We start from the raw sequence: 22613 nt of genomic DNA on the forward strand, positions 1-22613 counted from the left end.
GGCACATTTTGTAAGAATCTGACAAACTGTACAGTCTTACGAGATCCATGCACATGATATTTCTTGATCTGTGACTATTGAATATTCAGGGACTGGTAAAAGAAAAAAAGAGGAGGAGGTGGTGGACGAGGAGTTTATCGAGATGCCCGAGAACTCGGAGAACCCTTTACGCTGTCCTGTTAGACTCTACCAGTTCTATCTCTCGAAATGGTGAGGACAATGCATTAGACTAACCAATCTGGGAGTCTTATTTGGTCTGAACATTGGCGCTGTACGTATGATCGTTCTCTGTTCTATCCACAGCTTAATCTCTGTAAAGCAGCGTCCAGATCTCTTCTACATGCAGCCCGAGAGCTCCTGCCATCCCGGCAGCCCTGTGTGGTACTCGGCTCAGCCACTGGACACTGCCATGATGGAAAGCATGCTCACACGCATCATAGTTGTACGGGACGTTCACATGGACACTAAGCAGCAAAAATACCCAGACTCATCAGACGAGAGCTCTCAATGAGAACCTGAAACCTGAACTGATAAAAGACATCATGGAAAAGACTAAATGGGTGTTTTTTAACTTAAAAGGAGCCAAGTTAAAAAACAGAATAACCGGTCAATCATGAGACATTTATTGACATTTATGTACTTTAATTTTCCCCATGTGTACACACTTATCGGACATTCCTCGAGTCATTTATTTTCTGTCGTGAATATTACAGACGGATAAACATTGAGGGACTTTGTCTGAATTTTAATAATTTGTCATTGTAGACATTTGTTTCACAGTATTTAGTATTATATAGCGAAAGCTTTTTATGTCCAAACATACATCATGTCATGATTGTTGATAACCTTTGAAAATATATATCAATTCACAGACGTACGACTGATTTACTTCTATAAGATTTGTCATTTTTGCTGTGTTTTGTGTGATTTAAGTCTCTGTTATGAGCAGCTTCGGTAGTCGAGATGAAACGCCCACTGACAAACAACACTACAGCAACTTGCTGACCTCCGTGTGAACACTGTCAGAAACATTGATAATGTTCTCGCAGAGCTACATAGTAAATAACAGTGCCTGTGTTATCAGATGATTATATAAAATCATTCTTGTAATGACGCTTGGCTTCGGTAAAAGATGCATTAATGCAAGTGTCACATCTCGGTCAATAGAGGGCAGTCCTGCTTTGTTAGTCCAAGTGACCGGACCTTGACAAGGCAACGATGGTGACTCAAATCAGCAATGTTTTGCCATGATTATGCTGATATTTGCACAGATAGATCCAGCGCCAGCCTACGATGTAAAGCCAATTGTCATTCGCTACCATGGTAACAGAGACGAGAGCCGTTGCTTGTGCTTCACACTGGATTCTGAATGTGCTCCTGCTGTTGAGTATCATGTAATTCAGATATGAAAAGCACTTGTATCCATGCATCAGCCTACAGATCTGGAATTGTTGCATATAACCAAACGTCCCACATCAGACCTATTAATTTATCCTGTAACTCTAGCGATAGAAGTCTCGAAACTTGTAAGAGAGACCTTTTAAAAATTATTTGTATCGATAGTTTACACTCATCCGATTTCTGCAATTCCTGCTATTTTTTGTAAACGTACATTCGGTCGTGCAAATCTCAGGGACAGATCACGTTCATGTTAGCTGTTGAGTGTGTGGGAGTGCTTCAGGCAGATGAGGTGTGATTTTAGAGGGTTTGAGAGTGTGTGGGTGAGAGAGAAGTACAACAAAGACACAATCTGGCTGTACAAAACTAGTCTGGACAATTACATACTACGCTAAAATCAAAAACAAAAAGCATGTTTTGACCTTGCGCTGCTACTTTAATTAAAATGAGGGTTTTATAAACCGATAGGACAAGAAGATAAGGTCTGATGAAAATCGAAGCCGTCTTATTAGAGGTCAAATCAAATTGAGATGAAATGACTGAAAGGAAATGAAATGAGGGAGGCAAAAAAGTCCTAAGCTCCAGATAAGTGCTAAAGCCCTGAAGCAGCGTTAAAACTCAAGGGAGGGAGCTATAAGAGGAGGGAGAAAAGAGAGAGAGAGAGAGCTGGCGGTGGTGCTGAAATAAGAGCCTATTTATCAAACCAACAGTGTTTCTGTGTGACTAAGGACAAGACGGAGCTGAAAGATAATGCCGGAATACGGACTGCATGCTTGGATTCCTGAACAGCTTTCACACCTGGACCAGCTGAGCACTAGGGACCAGGACGTCCATCTGTTATGCATGCGATACTTTGACTGTTAAAGTTGCGTTGATTCTAACCAACACGAAGAAGCAATGCAAAGAGACCATGGAGAAGTGTAACGTTGTGCTTGGGTGAAGAAGAAATGTGAGTTTATGCCCTTGATATTTACAGTATAAGATCTTGACTCTTGGGTATAAGAGCTCTAAATTTGGAACGGAGCAGCTGTTGGCAGACCGAATTGAAGAGAGACATAAATACAGCTTACAGTTTATGAAAGGAAAGGTTTTGTTTATATGCTTGATGACTCACAAAGTTGCTTCCTGTACTGTTGTTTTTCTTCAGTTTTCTGGTGGAGATACTGCAGGCATTTCTTAAATCTAACAGCTAACTACCAACATCAGAAGTATAACTAACTACTAAAAGGACCTGGTACACATGCTCTATCAACATTACACTACAGACTTTTGGAGGATTGTATTGGAGATCTTTTAAGAGCCGTTGTCAAGAGGTGACATAATGGGAAAGCCATTAAGTCGTCCAGGGTGTTTACGGCAAAGCCCTTGTTGCTCGAAAAAAGTGGATGATCGAGAGGGTTACAATGAAGATGGGTACATTCCTCAACGATCCATCTATGACACAATGTGCATCAATGAACAGATCGACCACAGTTCTGCTCACAGCACCCTGGGTTCAAGGAGGGGTCGTGAAACTGACTTCCCCAGTAACGGTTCCCTGGGAGCAGGTGGAGACATGTTTGAAACAAGGCCTTCTGTATTAATCAGCAGTGGCAGGAAACTGGATGAGAGGTTCATTTTTGACTCCTTAAAACTGGCAAATGATGAAATGATGAGCAGGTCGCCAGGAGGGTTTGTGAGGTCGGCATCCCCCAGCGTGTCCTGCAGTTCAGCTCCGAGTGGATCCATGAACAAACGACATCATCTCCAGGACAGCTCCAAGAAGGACACTCTCTGCCGACACTCGTGGAAGGTTCTGTCTCCACCAAAGCTCCCAGAACCATTGGAGCTCTCCACAAATGAACGGAACTATTTGAATCCAGGCGTCGCCTTTTTTCCTAACAGTATCACCTCTCCACAGATCTCACCCTTTTCTGGATCCCCTTTCTCTACTGGCACACACACACCTTCTGTATTCTTTTCGCCGTCTCCGTTGCCCTACCACCAGCAGTTCCATAGACAGTCCTTACCCACCCAACCCTCTTCACCAAGGCCACCTCTGTCAGAATTATCAGTCAGTGCCCTAATGTGTGGCCAAGATGACCAAGATCATATAGGGAATAGCCATTGTATGAGGAGTGATGGGTACACGGCAAAAGATAATTTGTTTCTGACTTTTAAACCCAAGAGTATTGAACCTGAGAGAGAACAGCCATCCACCACCCCAGAACCTGAAAATGACACTACGCCCCTTCTGCGCTCCCAGACAACAAAAAGACCTGCCATCTCCCCTTCTTCCATGGAGTCCACCTGGCCACGTCGGCTGATCGGAAGAAGGCGGACGGTAAGACAAGGTGGTGCAGTTCACAATCTTCCAATTCTCCCTCCATTGCCCTCTCTGTTATTTCGAAGTGTCTCTGACAAAAAGACTATTCCTCGCCTTTCACCATTCTCTGAGCACCAGGGAAATGTGGATGGACAGTTGGGTAGATCAACATTAACCAGAGACTTAAAGGATTGCTCCCTACAGGACTGGAAAATATTGCGAGAGCGAGAAGTGTGTAGTGCACAACCATCCCGAAATGAAAACGTGATGGAGGATGCTTTAGAAGGAAGTAGCAAAATGCTGGTAATAGAGGAGCGTGCTGAGCCAGACATTGATGAAAATTCCACTCATGAATGTGAGGAAGAGAACTGGGAAGCTGTGTTGGAGATGGTTAACTCAATCTGGGATGAGTCTTTGAATGAATCAGATCCCCAAAATATTGGCTCTCTAAGGCGCTGGCCTCTTTTACATCCTCCATCAGGGTTTGGTGGCTCACAAGCTCCATCGGCGACAAGTTCAGAATTGGATGCTGAAGACCTTCTGGAGATTGAGCGAATGAACAGAGAGGTCATCGAAAGCCAAGATGACGAAGAACCAGAATTTCACTACCGTTTCAAAACGTGTGAAACTAAAATAAGTGTTGTTGACACACAGCCGCTTGTTCGTAGTAAAATACCAACCACCTTGGATCTTGCCTCCATTGATGCTCAAATTGGAAACAAATACACCTATAGTGAGTCACCAGACTCCGCCCTGACCCTGGACTCGGACTCAAGTGGTATCTACATGTCAAATCCCAGTCACACCAGCAGAGAGGACATCACTTTCGAAAGTGACAGACCAATGTCAGATCTAGGTATAGGAAGCACCTCGTCTCTTAGCCAAGGGGACGAGTTGACAGACGATGATAGAAAGATGCAGACACGCCTACCAATCCCCACACTAAATAAAATAATGCCGCTGGACAAAAAACAACCCTCTGGATTTAGGTCTAATAGCATAGAGTGCAGAAGACAAGCGTTTTGTAATGAGATTACAACCAAAGCTACGGAAATAAAAAAACGCTTGAGGCCTGTGGACAAAGGAACTCTAACCCAACAGATTCATAACACTGTGAACACATCGAAGACTGATGTGCCTTTACCTCTGTCCCCCTCCAAGCATGAAGTGAAACAAAATGTGTTAAGCAAAACTGACACAGATTCATTTGTTGCGACGGACAGTTTCGTCTACTTGGCCGTGTCAGTGCCACCTCCAACCACACAGGGAAATGTGACCAAAACCGCAGTGGAAGGGCCATCACCACCCATATCCTTTATCAAACCCTGCCTGTACCCCGATGAATGTGACTTCCTGTCTACAGATAGTTTTGTTTACCTGGCTGCTCCAGATTGCCACCTGTTGGTTACAGAGGGTCATGCAGTATATGGTGACTCAAATAATTCTGAATCGGAGGACAGTGGCTCTAAGGCCGAGTTTGTTCAAGGCTCTGCGGTTGGAGGAGACAGCGATTGGGATTCAGACCTAACCGATTCTGAACACGAGCCAAACTCGTCCAAGTCCGCATGGGACTACTGGGAGGAGCTTGAGCAGGGGGTGCTGCAGGGGCTATTCGGCGAGGACCAATCGGATGCAGAGACACTGCTCCATGGCAACCAAGCTCAGCAAATTTCCTGCCAGCCTGGAGAGTTGGCTGCTATTGTTGTACAGGAGAGAGCTGGGCTGGAAGAGGTGTCTTAATCGTACACACAGGGGGCAGAGTCCCACACTGAGGTGAAGTCTGTATCCTAACACTCATTATTGCACTGGATAACCTATTACAGCCCATTTAATAATTCTAAACATAAGCAGGTATTGTTTTTTTAATAATGTACATATTATTAACAAGTAGTGGCTCCAAGATTTCCATTACTAGTAATGTAGGGAATAACAATAAGGTTTGAACGGTTATGTAATGAAAGCAATTTTACTAAAGCACAATTTAGGCATCTGTTTTAGCTGCGTTTCTGTTTATGTCAGGGTGAACAGCTTTATTAGGTTATTGATTTAATGTTACGTTGAACAGTATTTGTGTTAACTGATAGGTCTGGCTATATTAATGGGTAATCGTGGATGCAATATGACTTTCATAGATCAAGCATACAAGCTTAAACTGTAATGCACACTACTTAATGTAATGTCAGTAATATTTGCTGTATGCTGTGGGCTTTTTATAAAAATAGTGAATGTTTTGTTACTGGGGTAATTAAAGTATTGAATGGCTATATGATGATTGATGTAGAAATGATGACGTCATCAATAATAAGCACCGATAATGCTTAATATGCAGTACAACGTGTACGTGTTAAGCTCAGTTTACTAAGCAAACTGGTCCGCAGGGAGTTGTTACACTTGTTAACACTACAAAATACGTATATTTCACACTGCCTTGACTGTCAATAAAAGTATAGGAACAAAGTGAGCGTCTTCATCTTTTTTTCTCAGCTGTTTGTTTGGCATGCAGTTGGATAGATGACTTTTTCAGCACTACCCCTCCTTAGCCTCTTTTCCATCCCTCCATCTGTCATGGCCTACATATACGTATTTCTCATGTGAATTATTTGGGAACGGAGCGAAGGAGAAAGTCTGGTGGTGGTGTTGTAAGGGCCAAAGGGACTATTTTTAGTTAAATTAATTAGTTCAGCATAAACGAGGCCAAACTGAATGCATTGTGTGTCAGAATAATACATAAGTGGGTCGAATGTCCACTAATATTATATTCTGGACTCACTTGTGCACATAGGGTTTAGTTTCAGCACATTGTTGTTCTTTAGTAACCTACATTTGTCATCATTTTGCTTTCCATCTGTTACACAGAATGTGCATCAACAACATCAACGTTGCTCCTGTTGTCAAACCTGAATGTTTGCCTTTGACCGCAGTAACTTGGTAACACGCTCATCATTAGAGGTTTTGGGAATGGTGCATTATTCTAAGTGTCAGACAATTTTTTAATTTAAAAACTGTCTCCAATTCAATCTATGAATGATTTGGATCAAGTTAAATAGGTAAAGTGGTATAGGTAGAGGAATTTAACACCTTAAAAGAAGAATTTTCTTGATACAGCATAATAGCAAAATTGGCAAGATATCCATTTTGTGTGCATTCATTGCACTCCAAACATCCTGGGTTATTTAAAAAAAAAATAGACAAACAACCAATGGGTTAAATTAACCCAGAAAATGTTAATATTTGACCCAACAATGGGTTAAAACAACCCACACAGCATAGATTCAATTACAACCCAGTGGGTTGGGTTTGTCCAGTTTTGACCCAACACTGGGTAAAATATAATCCAGCATTTTTTAGAGTTTAAGGTAAAGTTTTCACCTATAAAAGTTACTATATTAAACAAAATATAAAAAAAACTTTTTTAATAAGTGCCATTTTTGTGTGTTGGGTTATTTGTTTAGTGGTTATTATAGATAATTTCAATACAAATGATTTACAATATGAACATTATACATATTAACTGCATAATTGTTTTTGTTTCATTTTGCATTCATTTCTTGGCAAAACTTTACAAATAGGTTACAGTTGTTAACATGAGCTTATTTAATAAATACTTTCTGGCATTTATTAATCTTAGTTCATGTTAAAGGTGGGGTGCGTGATTTTTGTAAAACACTTTGGATAAGGGAGTCGGGCCGACTACCAAAACACACTTGTAGCCAATCAGCAGTAAGGAGCGTGTCTACTAACCATCATCGTTGCCTGGGTTGCATATGTGTGGGGCGGGTCTATCAAAAGAAGGTCCAGATTCTATTGGGGTAGGGGCGTGTTTGTTTAGGTGATTTCAGAGATCACGCACCCTGACTTTGATTTAAACATTTACTAATACATGTGTCTGTTAAAGCCACAATATGTAGATTTTGACCACTAGAGATCGCTATTACACAATGACACAATAACCAAGGCAAAGCCTATTGACGTGGAACGTTGGGAGATGTTGTTTTCACCATCCAGAGATGATATCTGTGATATGGAATTCACTAATCATATTCATGGATGAGGTAATGAATTACTGTTTTTTACATGTACATTTGATCACATCATTTTATGGCATCATAATGAATTGGCTGCAAGGCACAACAGCTGCGTGTTAGATGCTGTTCACAGATTGCCATAATTTTATACAATCGGAAACTGAGAATAACGCGAATGATAAGTCACTAAAAGGGTGAGATTTACAAGGGATGAGCCATTATTTAAAACAGGAATTTAGCCTTTTGGGATAATGTAAGTATACAACTGCCTGTGCAGGTGGTTTTTTGATATTTACTTACAAAAATCGTACATATTATGGCTTTAACATAAGCAATGAACAAAATTATTGTTACTTACTAGAGATACACCAATTCCATGAAAATTACATTTTCTGAATGTTATTCATTAATTATACTAGTGATGTTTCTTTACATTTTCTATACATAAACTTTTTACATTTTCTATACACAAATTTGAGCTCTCAAAGAGTTCATTTCACATCACTACTTTAGTGATACATTGTGAATTTATGTGTATATAAACATAAGAAAGGACATAAAAAATAAATATGATTTCAAATAGTAGAATTTTTGGTAGTTTTAGAAGCATGAATTTTTTTTTACAAAATGCCACAGAAATTTTACTGAATGTAATTGTGTCTGTGTGTACGTGTATGTGTTTGTGTCTTTATATGTGTGTACACTGCAAAAAATGATGTGTTAATTTTTTACACATTGTGTGTGTCATGCCATTTAAGGCGTTATTTCATGTTAAAATATATAAAAGGGACAACACAGGTTGTGTTAAAAACAGTGACGGGAGTAACACGTTACAAAGTAATTCCATTACTGTAATTCCACTACTTTTAGCGGTAATTAACATGTAACAAATAATTTTTTTAACCAAGTAACGCAGTTACAATTACTGAAATTTAAATGAGTTGGTTACTCACGTTACTCTATTTTGTGATAAATGAACACTTGCAGACAAGACATTTCTGATCTAATATTGCAGGACAGTGGTGAGCGGCACAATGAATGATAACTGTGACTTTGTGTGTTTGTGTGTGTTTGAGCATGTCTTTTCTGTTGCATTTGTGCCTTAGTACCAGGCCTACTTTTCTGTGTTGAAATTTTCAGATTTATTCTAGATGCATTGATTTTTTTCGACAAATAAAAATAATTTTTTTCATTTTACCCCAAAGGGCATCTTTTGGTGATTTTTTAGCACATCTTTAGAATGACTGAATCAAGCCCAGATTGACAGATAGTCTAGAAAAGACACAAAATCTTATTCCACTGAGATGAAGGAAACCATGTTTTTTAAATAAAGAAAAGTGGCTGGGGTTAAGATTGCCCCCAAGTGACATATAAGGGTTAAACTAAGGGTTAAAGTGCATCTCTAGTACTAACATTAACAGATTATTATGTGCTCTAAAAAATAATTTGTGTAATATGTGTATCCTGTACCTTAGTTGGTATGGCATTGCATTAGCAGGGCAAAAGGTTGTGGGTTTGATGCCAGGAACATAATAACAATTTTAATCTTGAATGCACTGTACTGTCTCTTTAGAAAAAAGCGTCTGGCAGATGCATAAGTGTAAATGTTAAAACATGTTGTCAACTGTTAGGTATTGCATTAACTAATGTTAAAAAAATGTAACTTTTCAAGTTAGTCCTTATATTACTTTTTATGTTGTACAGATTACTATTTTGCACACCGCTTGCTTCCTCATTACAAAATAAAGGAAGTAAATATGAATTTTACATGCATTCCCGTTTCAACTCTGAATGGTGTACAGCTCTGAATCTTATATGTCGTCATAGCAATAGAGAAGAAACAGGGCTTAGAGCCTAACAGCATGTGGTGGTATTGCTGTAAAGTGTGCGTGCTGGTGCGTCTGTGAGTGGGATGGATTGTTTGCTATGTGTGGTTTAGTTGAAGACAGGGCACATGTGTAGGAGGAGCAGTGCAGAAGTGAATGAATCATACATTAGGATATGTTCTGTTTCTGGTCATTGCATTTGAATATTGATATACAAGTTCATAACCTGCTTCAGGTTCATCAGTTGCAATGACATGTTTGATCACATTTCTGTTTAAAACATGTTTGAATGAAAATATAATGAATCCATTTTCTGTTCTTGACTGTAGTGTGATACATATGTGTGTGTTTGAGGGAGTAAAGGTAGGAGTGATGTAATCATTGGTTGTTGAATGTAAAAGATCAGGAGGTGATTCTTATGTAACATGTAAATTAAAGTGCACTGGGCACTATGTGTGCTAAAGCATTTTATTTTTAAATGCATTCTGGGTACAAAAGTAGTGCAGGCTGACAGCAATATGGACTGAAAAGACAAACCAACAATGTAACAATGATGGATAGCATACTTAGAGTTTGAAAAGCCATACAGGTGTTTTAATATGGCATTTTCGGTCGCTTAAGAATGTATTGCTAATGTGCTTTACACATTTTAGATCATACACTGACTCCACAGACAACACCTTTATGTAAATGAACATTCATTTGCTCTGTACACTAAATAGACAAAGGTAAACAAAAACATAGCAAAATTGTCTCATATTACTGTAGATGTGCAAATATCAGATCAACCACAAAGTTTACAAGAAAAACAACATTGACAGTGACTATTAAGTATTTGGAGACAAACTATTATGGGATTTTACCGCATAAATGCATCATGGGTTTGGTTCCCAAGAAGTGCCTTGAGATTGTTACAAAATAAATAAATACAAGAAAATAAAATATTGCACATTTGTGAAGTCCACGCCAGCTTAGTTTGTACACTGGTTATTAACTCATTCCCCACCAGCCATTTTTTTTTTAAGTTGCCCGCCAGCATTTTTTGTGATTTTTACAAAAGTTTCACAAAATACCTTCCAGGAAAATTTTCTTCTAAAAGTATATAAACATACAAATATATCAAATGAAATAACAGACCCTCTGCTTTCAAACAAACAATAAACAAACAAACAAAACAGAGAAAACCCGTTTCATCCTATCTATATTTTTTTCTCTGCTTATAAACTTTTAAATATGGGTATTTTTCTTTAAAAATATTTTTTTTAGCAAAAAGCTGAAATAAGTGCATTTTTGTGAAGGAATTTTGTTAGAGATCAGATCCAGAACGATTATCAAAACATACAGAGAGTTTAGAATTAGTAAATAACGTTTTGTCTTCAGTTTTTTCCATAAATTGGGTAATACAGGCCAACATCAAATTATTCAGAAACACGTTTTTTTTTAATGCATATGTTTTCTCTTAATTGACGACATAACTCGTCAATGTCGAGGAAAGAGTTAAAGAGGACATATCAGGACATATCCATGTTTAAGTGCTATAATTGGGTCCCCAGTGCTTCTATCAACCTAGAAAATATGAAAATTAACAACTCAATAACTTAGTTTTGGTAAAAAGTCACTAGGTTGCAAGCAAGGAAAAAATAGGTCATGAAATTTGTTTCCCCTTGTGATGTCAGAAGATGTCTTAAAAAGGTCTTGTAAAATGTAACCTTTAAGGCAAAGGGGGACAAACCAAATAAAAGAAGTGATAAAATGTATGTAATTTTATAAATAAGTACTTTCACTCGCAATGTTATAAGGACACTCAAATTTTTTTTGAAAATATGCTCATTTTCCAGCTCCCCATTTGATTTTTACCATTTTGGAATCCATTCAGCCGATCCCCGGGTATGGCGGTACCACTTTTAGCATAGCTTAGCATAATCCATTGAATCTGATTAGACCATTAGCGTCACGCTCAAAAATAACCAGAGAGTTTCAATATTTTTCCTATTTAAAACTTCACTCTTCTGTAGTTATATTGTGTACTAAGACCGACAGAAAATTAAAAGTTGCGATTTTCTAGACCAATATGGCTAGGAACTATACTCTCATTCTGGCGTAATAATCAAGGATGCCTGAAAATAGTCCCCTTGGAAACTTTCAATAGCTGATGAGTATTTTCGGGCACTGCGTAATATCATTGCGCCTCCTGCAGCGAAGTCCTTGATCATTATGCCAGAATGAGAGTATAGTAGTGAGGTCTTAGTACATGATGTAACTACAAAAGACTCAAGTTTTAAATAGGAAAAATATTGAAACTCTGGTTAATTTTTGAGCGTGATGCTAATGGTCTAATCCGATTCAATGGATTGTGCATCACATTTTTGAGTGTGATGCTAATGGTCTAATTAGATTTAATGAATTGTGCTAAGCTATGCTAAAAGTGGTACTGCCATACCCGGAGATTGGTTGAATGGATTCCAAAATGGTAAAAATCTAATTTTTAACTCTAGGGGAGCCGGAAAATGAGCATATTTTCAAAAAAAGTGAAGTGTCCCTTTAAGTTTACAATTATTATTATAAAATGCACAATCAGTGTTGCATTAAATTACAAAAGCAGGACAAAAACATTATTAAGTAATACACTGTTCTAAAAAATGCTCCCTAGCTGTCACTGTGTCTGGACCTTTTTATAAAGTACACCGTGTACTTAAAGAGTTCATAATAGTACATCAGAGGTACATATTGATGCCAAAGACTGCATACTAGTACCTCAATATTGGTCCAAATGTTTAGTGTATCTAAATCATACATATTAGGACTTTTAGAAAAGGTACTGCCCCAGTGACAGCTTAATTGTACCGAAAAATATACTGTATAATTATGTCTCAAAAAACCTTATGAATAGATTTCACAACTCAAAATGTTCAAAGATTGTGAATTATGCGCAAGAAAATTAACTAATTCCTTGAATCCCAAAGGTTGTACGAGTTAAATGGCAGTTTTATCTAATTTTGTGTCTTTCGATTTTCGAGAACTCAGACTTGCGTTGCTCATGCGCGTGGGATCAATTCTTTCAGCTTTCTTTTGTTGCTTTTGAGCCATTGTACACCATTTTACTATACGCTTTCCGATGAGATAAACCATTTCACAGATGCACATGAAAATGCAAAGCACTGAGGAAACCACCATAAACAAAGTAAAGATTTTCTTCTCTGTAGGACGAGAAATGAAGCAATCCACCGTGTTGGGACACGGGTCCAACGAGCACTTAACCATACGAGGTAGGTCGAAGCCGTTATACATGTGATGAAGAATATAGAGGAAGGCGGCATCTACTGTTATTTTGACAATCAAACTCAGCAGGTAGGTCCACCAAAGGCCCCCTCGTTTCTTACCAGGATTGGCATATAAGTGGGAACCCTCATGTACGGCCACATACTTTTTGTCTCTTTCCTCTCTGTATTTGACATGGGCCACGACCAGGAGTGATGGGCACGTGACGAAGATGAGCTGCAATGCCCATAGACGGATGTGGGATACGGGGAACGTAGCATCGTAGCAGACATTGCTGCAGCCTGGCTGTCTGGTGTTGCACACAAAGCCTGAACTTTCGTCTCCCCAAACCCGCTGGGCTGCCACGACAAACACCAGAACGCGGAAGACGAACACTATAGACAGCCACACGCGGCCAAACACCGTGGAGTATTTGTTGACCCCGCTGAGCAGGGCCTCTAGTCCCGACCAATTCATCTCTGTTCACCACCGATGTCCTGAAACACAAATGTATGTGATGAAACATTACAACCGACTCAGAAAGATGATTAAAATGTTATGACGGATACATCCAGAACCAGGCCGTCCTAGTTTGGGTCAACAAATCTCTTGATAATGGGTGCCATGACAGAATGGTCTAAATTTAACAAAAAAAAAAAAAACTTTAATGGGTTTTAGTCATTAAATGTCATTTTTTGTGTTATCATCTTTTTAATTAGCTAGTGGAGATTTGGTATTCGATTAATATTTAAACTCTGGAGGCATTCAGCGATGTCTAGGCCTAACAGGTGCTCCGAACTGTTTCAGAATCTAATCAAAAAGTTTTAGGAAATAAAGCACGGGTCCTATTTCAAGCTAAATTTATTAGGATAAAGTTTTTCTCTTTTGCATCCCCTACTTACGTGTATTTTTTTTTTTAAAGGATGATAACACGTTCCGATATAATAAGAAATATGCATTTCTACATTTTATCCACATTAAAGTCACAATGAAATGGAAGCAGCTATTGTCTCTGTCATGACGTAGGGCTGCTGGATTATTGGCAAAATCATAATCACGATTATTTAGCACGATTACTCTGTGACTTTGAAAACATGCATTTATTGAACCTTTTTTAGTGGTTCTCAAACTTTTTTACCGCGTGGCCCCCCTTGTGTAGGCTCCCACAAAGAAAATGTATGACAAAAACCAGTTCTAAAACTTTACATTTTAATTAAACAAAACATTTAAAATTATTTAAAGTAGTGCTGTTGGTTAGTAGCCTTTTTTTAGGTTTAATTACACAGAATTCATGATAAATTAATGTATTTTATAAATGTCATCAAACATAAATCTTGGGGCCACCCTGGGGACCCCAGCCCCCAGTATGAGAACCACTGGGCTACATGTGTCAAAGGCCCTTTACCAAATGGCACATTCCGAACTTGTGGACTTCCTTAGAGTCTACACTTTGATGACATCATGTAGTGCAGACCTTAGGGACCCTTGACGCCCTTTCGCAAAGACTTCTGGGTTGGTAAAGTGTGTGGAGCCTTGTGCAGTGCAGGCTTCGCCGAAGACCGCATCAAGTGTGCAAAGGGGGTGCTGATAAGCACACTTTGTAGCGTAAAAATGAACAGATGGGACACCCTATGCCTACAGACTCGTAGACTAAGCGAGCGCGCGCAATTTAGGGCCACGAGACCGAAAGTCCACATGAAGTGCGCAATTTGGGACAGGACCAAATTTGGTGCCTTCGAAGGGCCTTACAAACACATTGGTCCAGCAGCACACAATTCATATTTTAATCAACAATGATTGTTACACCTTGATTATCTTTGTAATTGTTTGAATCAAAATTTGAAATTGAAAATTAAAAACAATAATTAGAGAACAGCCTTATCGTGGCGTATATACAAGTGAAATGGCTTCTGAAATTTTTAAAAAGGTAGGACTTGAATTCCTCCATTGAGAACTGATTGAATCTTGGAAGTTGGGTCATGTTGCTATTTGCTAATCCTTGCAAATTTTTCCCGGGAACCACCCACCTCCCATACCCTGTGACGGAAGTAAAGAGAGATCGTTTTGAGGAGGGGAGGAGATTTGTGATTTTGATTAAAGATTAGAAGATATGAAGATATGAAGATGAAGATATTTTAAGGAATGTTTGTAACCAAATCGATCGTGGACCCCATTTAGTATTCTTTTCTCCTACTATGGAAGTACATGGGGTCCACGATCGGTTTGTTTACAAACATTCCCCAAAATATCTACCTTTGTGTTCATCAGAACAAAGAAATGTATAAAAGTTTGTAACAACATAAGAGTGAGTAAATGATGACACAATTTTTTATTTTGGGTGAACTATCCCTTTAAGTTTTTGAAAATAATGAAGCTCAAAGATATGTAATTTGTTAAAAAGAATGACAGTATTTTTAGTAAAATTTTAGTTTTTCATTTCAATTTCATTGTGACTTTAATACTTGTTTTGAGTTTAAATATTTTTTTCACGTTGTTGCCTTAAAATGTATCTTATAGTCACACCACTGTCACAGATGCAATTGAGGTGTGAGCAGGTAGGTACCTGTTTTGATGGTAGTTAAACCAGTCAGTCCAGCATTTATAAATAAATCATTTTCAGAAGTAGGCTATTCTCAAAACATTGTAGCAGATGACATATAAATATAACCATGTATACATATATTTTTATACATATATTTGCAACAGAATATATGAGGAGCTGAGATGCAAAGTCGTTAAACGCCACCTCCGTCAAAAATGATATAATGATCTCGGCACGTATACATTCATTAAATACTTTCGCTTTAAATTCGCGTAATCGGATTTAAAGGTCATTCAGACATATCGGTGTGTTGACACAATCCATTAAGAGTCTGATAAAAAAGCTCATTTACAAAAACATGTCATACGCACTTAGAGGATCGGATCTGAGCAATTAATGGCTTTTTTATTTAAGCAATGCCCAAAAAACACACATATCTCCCTTATTATTTTGTTGTATAAACATCCAGTAAGTAACATGTATCTGGCTAAATTAACTGCTACACTGACCATTTTATATAAAGAGATTTCCTCAAAACCTAACCCTCCTCCCCAGATACAAACTTACAGTTACTACTTACTGTAGTCTAACAAAAAATACAAGGTAAAATTATACAATAAATTACTACATAAGTATTTGTACTTTTAAAAGCTGCTTTGACAAATGCAAGAGCATACTAACATGAATCTAGCATGTCCTATATTTCTAATAACTAAGATATGGATAGCACTTGTATTTGCCAACTAATGTTTTGGTGCTACTAAACAAAATTTATTCATACTACTGATAAAAACTTTATAAAATCAAATAGCAATCATTTAACAGATTGTTTAGAAGAAAACACCAAAATATTGGACCTGTTTTAATGTATGAATACATTTTGTCACTTACCGTACAATGCCGGAACCATGAGAAAAACAGGAAGCACAGAAAACTGGAAAGAAAATGAAAAAACCATCAAAAAAATCCTGTCCAACCTGATCTAAGTATTTTCAGCCATACGTGCATGCAACACTTGTTCATTCTGAGTGTATTTTCGCCACACAGGTGTGAAACTACTTTGATGTATTCTTCATTTTAAAGGTGTGGTCATGACTGTGGGTTGTGCATTTCTTTCCTTAGGTGTCATTTTACAGACAGGGACTGCAAGGTGAGGAGGCCTATCTGATAGGCCTTATTTGCAAGTACCAGCTTGTGGCTTTGTCATGTGTCATCACCACACCCAACAAAATGCAAACAGTATATAAACAAACGACAAAAAAGATTTGTCTCACACAAAAAGAGATCCCTATATCACAATAACATTCATTAAAAGCAGTTCGTATAGATAAAATGCATTTGTTTTGGTTGTAAGTGAAGATAAAATTGGCCATCAACCAAGTTAAATTTGTTTAATTCAGACATGGTGGTTCCTTTTCACCAGAAGATGGAGACATTACTACATAGTCCTATAAAATAATTTGATTTACCCTTTGTAAAAATTGCATTACATGCTGTGTATGCATTCAACAATTATGGTGTAAAAATCTAAATTTATATTTGTTCTCATTAGAAATCAGTTTATTTTATTTAAATTCATATAGAAATATATGCATTGAGGAAAGTGTAAAGGTGTAATGTTTATTTGTTACTATACTTTTTTAAAATATATTTTATGAAGCATTTTTTTCTGTTAATTAATAAAAGGAAAACTTTTGTCAACTGATTACACGTGCACATAAATACAGTTTTATTATGGTTGATTGAGTCAGTTTTTATAGTATTTCTATCTGTTGAGGCAGTTTATACCATTTGATTAAATTAAGAAATTCTTGTGTTGAGAAATTAAGACAAGTTTTAGTGTGTATTGGCTAAAGTATTCAATTTTTAAGTAAAATAAAAGAAATGGCGGTGTAAAAATGTAAAAATTTAAAGAGTTTCATTTCTACTATCTGTGTTGTCAAGACCAGTATGGATTTTAAGAATTAGTAATGAATAATGCAGTTAAGTTTTAAACAGTGAGCAGTTTAAATACAATGGTGACAAAGAAATTAGTCATTAGTAATTACTTTTCAAATTAACTAACACATACATAACAAACACTGTCAATATTTAAAGGCTTAACACTCACCACTTAAGCTCAATAGAAAAACGACTACAATAAAAAATAATACAAAATAAATATATTTTTAGAAAAAGGGACTCCAGAGTGCATTCAATTGTCTTCAAGGCTGATGATGAGTACATAAATAAGTAAATAATTTCAAAAAAAGGACATATTGTTTATAAGGGGTGCATTTATTTAAAATAAGATATCTCAATGTCAACATTAATATATCCTAAATAATAAGTATATGGAAGTATAAAATGTACAGTACAGTACAGTAGTATAACTGGAAACAATTCCCTGCAAATGGCCAGCGCATGAAAATAATTTACTATGATTGGTTAAAACACTACAGCGGTGAAGAAAGTAACAGCTTTCCCATAGCGATTATTGAGGCGTGAATGTTGACTGTTATTGATCACGTGATGTTTCTCCAGCCAATCATCGTTCACCTATGTGGACCGGAATTGTCGCCTGGTTACGGGAGCTCTCTGGTAGAGAGGAATGCTAGCCGCCTAGCAGCGTTTCTGAACAGTTCTCTCTTTGTCACGGTATATATATGTACCGCCAGTACTTTGTAAGTATTTATATGATTTTATATTTTTCTGTAATTTATGAACATCTAAAACAGTAATGAATTGTATATTTTTGCGTGACGTTTTAAATATATACGCATTTAGTAGCTAAAGCACCTGTGCTAAGCGGACAAGAGCGGAGTAATCTGGTCAAAACAAGGAAATGACCAACCGTTATAATTCAATTATAGCGAAACCATTATTTAACATGTATTAAATGAGTGAAATTAATTGTTAAGCAAAGATGTTTAACGAAAATTACATTTCAGTTTTTTCATAATCCGTTTATGTCACCTAAAGAACGAGCCAGTGGGTTGCATTGTTACATTTGCATTGAGGGCGTTTTATTCCGGTTTATTTCCAAATACATGGATGTTTTATTTGTATGTCGCAAAGCTAGATTGATGTTTGGAAAAACATGGCATAATTTCTCTGTCTCAAAAATATGTAAATGTGAAAAATTAAGTTAGATTTTGGTGAGCGCTGAATGTGGGTTAAGTGAGGCCGTTGAATGCCTAACGTAGTTGACGTCACAACATTACAGCAGTATTTAATGTTTATGGATTTATCTAACAATATTTAAATGTTGTTGAATGTTTGCAATGCTTTAAAAGAAAGTGGTTTTGGATATGTAAACATAAACAATAACAAGTATATAATAATATTGCTTTTATTATTGAATTAATTTCTTTAAATTTGAATAATAGCAGTTTAAATAGAAAGTTTTTATATAGTGTTTGTTTGATGTCTTCTAGATGCCAAGCAGAGACAGTCACGCATGGTGAGGATAGAATGAGGAGTTCTCAACTTTATTTTTGTTCACTTATTGAAAGTAAGTGTTTATTAGCATAAACTTGCTCCGAATAAATGACTAAATATGTTTTATTCTTACTTATTCCACTGTGTTATATGTTCTGGTAAGCCTGTGCATGTTTTATGGTGAGTTACTTTCCATCCATCCATAGTCCATAAGTCAATATTAACTACGTTGGAATGAGGTCTCTGTTCAGCTGTAGGCTATATCCAGTAATCATTTGGGGTCAATGGTGACATGTTTTGATTCACTGCACTTTTCCTGGTTATTCATTGTCCACTATCTCGTTTTTATTGCAGGCTGCACATTTATGGCGTTTGTCAGTGTGAGTGGAGACTTCTGCCAGGCACAGCACCTGGTCATTGTAGACAAGTGAAAAGAGGGCCTGCCATATGAAGATTACACTACCTGACTGCCCATCTTACATTCTGCACTTTTGGGGAGCATCCGTTTATGTCCAAATTTAGTTGTATGAATAGATTTGAGCCAATCCAGGTACTAGAGAGTGAAGCATTTTCCTTCTCTCTAGTGCCAACTGATCATCTCTCCTCACCTGAATGGGGTAATTAGAAATTGCAAATCGGAAGGATAGTCCCCTTCTTCAGTTTTATTTTGAAACCGAGGGATCTTAGAATTGTCTTCATATTTTCCCTTTAGAGTCTTCAGAGATTTATCTAAAAGTCAAATTGCTTAGATATTTCGATATAATTTTTCTACCCCTTCGCAAGGTGTTGGTTTTTATCGAGTACAATAACCCGCCATTTAAGTGTCAAAATGAATCGCCCTGCTCCTGTTGAGATCACCTATGAATGCATGAGGTTTCTCATCACCCACAATCCCACCAATTCACAGCTGACCAAGTTTACAGAGGTAAGTCCTGTCCTTCCTCATAAATGTAGTAGTTTGGATAGCAATGCTTACATTTTTTTGGTTAATACCTTTCAGGAACTGAAAAGTTTTGGAGTGCAAACACTTGTTCGAGTTTGTGATGCGACTTACGACAAGACACCAGTGGAAAAAGAAGGCATTGACGTTTTGGTAGGAATTGCTATGAATGAAAGAAAGACTACGTTAATCTGTATGTTTTTGTATTAGATTTCACATTATGTTCTGTTTAAGGATTGGCCTTTTGATGATGGCTGTTCACCCCCGGAGCAAATTGTTGATGACTGGTTGAACCTACTGAAATGTAAATTTAAAGAGGAACCAGGCTGTTGCATTGCAGTACATTGTGTTGCAGGATTGGGACGGTAAGTATTGTCAACAAATGTGAACGATCAGAAGTTGTTTCTGTAATTACAGACGATTTTGACTTATGTCTGCTTTAGATAAAATTCCCAGCTAGTTTTAAATAAGATGTTTTTGTGTCCAGAGCTCCTGTTTTGGTGGCTATAGCCTTAATCGAGTGTGGGATGATGTATGAGGATGCTGTCGAGTTTATTCGGCAGTAAGTCACACATTACAATATAATTTAATACGTTTTTTATTTCTCTTATATGTGATATGTGTGATTTTTATGTGGACTGTCATTTTTCTTTTAGGAAAAGACGTGGGGCTTTTAACGCCAAACAACTAATGTACCTTGAAAAATACAAACCCAAGATGCGTCTGCGCTTCAAGGATGCCAATGGTCAAAACTGCTGCATTCAGTAGAATAACATTCATCCAAGGATCTTAGAAAATTGATATGATGATGATTATTATTATTGTTAGTGTTGTTATTATCAGTTTGTTTGATGATTATATTGGGCCAGGACTTTGCTGTATTACAGTGCCAAGCACACAGTCTGGTTACTCATTGTCTGGATGAGTATTTTTTTTATTGAACAGTAACTTCAATCTAGCCAATCATGTAAGCTCACAGGAAAAGTGGGATATCACTAGTGGTGTTTTTTCATTGTAACAAACACATTGGTATAATGATTGATTGCAGTTGTTAGTGTTTTATGCCCTTTCTAAATTAGGTTTTCCAAAGTTGTCTGGATTGTGTATTTCAACATCCCGCATTAAGTGACAATTTTACTCTGTTGGTGCTTGTATTGGACATTTCTTGAAGTCTACAAGATACATGGGCACAACTGCTGTATCAAATGTTATAGATATAAAACATTCCAGGATACATTCACAGGTCATAAGATGAATTCACTTTGGTCATCAGTTGAATGGAAAAAAATGAATGAAATGGCAGATTATCCAATCAAAATAATACAAACTGATTGTTGAAATGTCAAATTCAAATAAACAAAAAATCAATATAATTTTACCTTTGTCATACTCCTTTTTTGTTACATATGGCCAACGTATGATGGAACTCTCATACAAATCCATAATAATTACCATGGTACTCTCAGTAATTTAAATTAATACTGAGGTACTGCTGTAAAATGTGTCTGAAATACAATGTATGGTTGTATTATGTTTTTTTAAGCAATACTATGATAGTTTGCATAATTATACATTTTAGGTTACTTGTCATCGGCAGAACAATTGTACTTGTGCTACAATACCATTATAGTTATCTCTTAAAAGTACAACTATATCTGAGATAATTTAATGAATTAAAAGGCACTCGCGCTGAAACTATTTGTGAAGTGTCTATCGGTAGTGATTTCTTATCTTCACCACGAGTCGGTGCAATGCAGATTCTCGGTACAGTAAGTGAAAGGATGTCGCCTGAAAGCCAATGTATGAATCCTATTGCGTAGAAGGACTGGCTCATGAATATTAATTAATTTCCCTGATTGGATATTCCAGCAAGGTTACGGAGAAACGTCAGCGCGACGTACTAAATATTAATGAGTTCATCCTTCGCTGTAGTAGGATTGGAGATTTGGCCGCTTAAAACCTGTTTAAAAAACACTGAATCCGCTCTGACGTAAATGACCCATTTCAGCTGGAGCATCACTAACCGGTCCAAACTCACAACGGGCACGAGTCGCAAAACTAAACAGTTTTGTTCTAGTCTTTTCCATGGGACTGTGAGAGTTAACGGTCTTCCTGTTAGATTTCGCTATTGCGCAAGCATGATGCCGGTAAGTTTGTTTTGTCTCCTCAGAATCAGAGCTGTCAATCTGAACGTGATTGACAGCTCATATTCAGTCATAACGTTAGCGTTTGATCTCTTCATCTCCATGATCTCACACATGCGACTGTTGTGGCTTGTCAGTTATAGTCTGCATGACTGAATATTATGCAAATAATTAAAAAAAAAGATGAAATAGATGTATATTGGCTGAATAAATTGTAGGTTATGCTTCAAGGTTAGGTGAATGTGTGTCTTAACAGAACCACAGAAAATGTTGTTAAATGCATCTCTTACATTACATTAATGAAATGGCATGATGCAGAATATATAGCACCATCTCTCTATTTGTACAGAAACCCAAACGTAGGCTATTTGGACACCTAAGCTACAAGAAAATGTAGGAAGGCATTTTATAACAACGTATATCAAATGTCTTTTTTTTAAAAAAAAGAAATGTACAAGCTTTCAAAAAGAATAGAAATTATGTACCAAAAAAATATGGTGATCAAAATTTGTTTGTAAAAGATAACACTTGTTGACCACCAGTGTGAACTTGAGGGGAACTTATTAAATAAATCTGATAAGAATAATCCTAAAACAACTTGTTTATAAGTAGTTCAAATATTTGTTATATACAAAAATAACAAAAATATCTTGCACCATTTCTAAGCACATTGCACATGATTAAACTTTATTTAGTTTTTAATGCAATGAAATGTTTACAATCATTACTTACTTTAGTTTCAAGGGTCTTACAAT

At 37.1% G+C, this 22613-nt stretch overlaps 4 protein-coding genes across 8 annotated transcripts in view; 3 read left to right on the forward strand and 1 right to left on the reverse strand.

Annotated features, from left to right (window-relative positions):
• LOC135727064 (zinc finger MYM-type protein 4) overlaps positions 1-877 on the forward strand; it is a 37894-nt gene extending 37017 nt beyond the window's left edge. For all 3 annotated transcript variants that reach the window (XM_065244698.2, XM_065244699.2, XM_065244700.2), the window contains 2 exons: positions 90-210; positions 304-877. In XM_065244698.2, the coding sequence (XP_065100770.2) occupies positions 90-210; positions 304-511 (329 nt within the window). In that variant the 3' untranslated portion in view covers positions 512-877. The remainder of the gene's footprint in view (positions 1-89; positions 211-303) is intronic.
• A 9038-nt stretch (positions 878-9915) lies between these two features.
• Positions 9916-16435, reverse strand: gjb9a (gap junction protein beta 9a). The gene is made up of 2 exons (XM_065253196.2): positions 16246-16435; positions 9916-13309 (listed from the first exon to the last, which is right to left on the reverse strand). Exon 2 carries the CDS (start codon positions 13287-13289, stop codon positions 12528-12530), a length of 762 nt encoding a protein of 253 aa, XP_065109268.1. The 5' UTR covers positions 13290-13309; positions 16246-16435; the 3' UTR covers positions 9916-12527.
• A 1451-nt stretch (positions 16436-17886) lies between these two features.
• ptp4a2a (protein tyrosine phosphatase 4A2a) lies at positions 17887-21087 on the forward strand. Its single transcript, XM_065253197.1, has 7 exons — positions 17887-18017; positions 18771-18847; positions 19129-19699; positions 19775-19867; positions 19949-20079; positions 20202-20276; positions 20371-21087. Exons 3-7 carry the CDS (start codon positions 19604-19606, stop codon positions 20480-20482), a joined length of 507 nt encoding a protein of 168 aa, XP_065109269.1. The 5' UTR covers positions 17887-18017; positions 18771-18847; positions 19129-19603; the 3' UTR covers positions 20483-21087.
• Positions 21088-21707: 620 nt separating this feature from the next.
• Positions 21708-22613, forward strand: part of ppp1r13ba (protein phosphatase 1, regulatory subunit 13Ba) — a 41468-nt gene continuing 40562 nt past the window's right edge. For all 3 annotated transcript variants that reach the window (XM_065244690.2, XM_065244694.2, XM_065244691.2), the window contains exon 1: positions 21708-21861. In XM_065244690.2, the coding sequence (XP_065100762.2) occupies positions 21709-21861 (153 nt within the window). In that variant the 5' untranslated portion in view covers position 21708. The remainder of the gene's footprint in view (positions 21862-22613) is intronic.

This window comes from Paramisgurnus dabryanus, chromosome 17 (genome assembly GCF_030506205.2).
Source record: "Paramisgurnus dabryanus chromosome 17, PD_genome_1.1, whole genome shotgun sequence".
In the NCBI taxonomy this organism is placed as follows: domain Eukaryota; kingdom Metazoa; phylum Chordata; class Actinopteri; order Cypriniformes; family Cobitidae; genus Paramisgurnus; species Paramisgurnus dabryanus.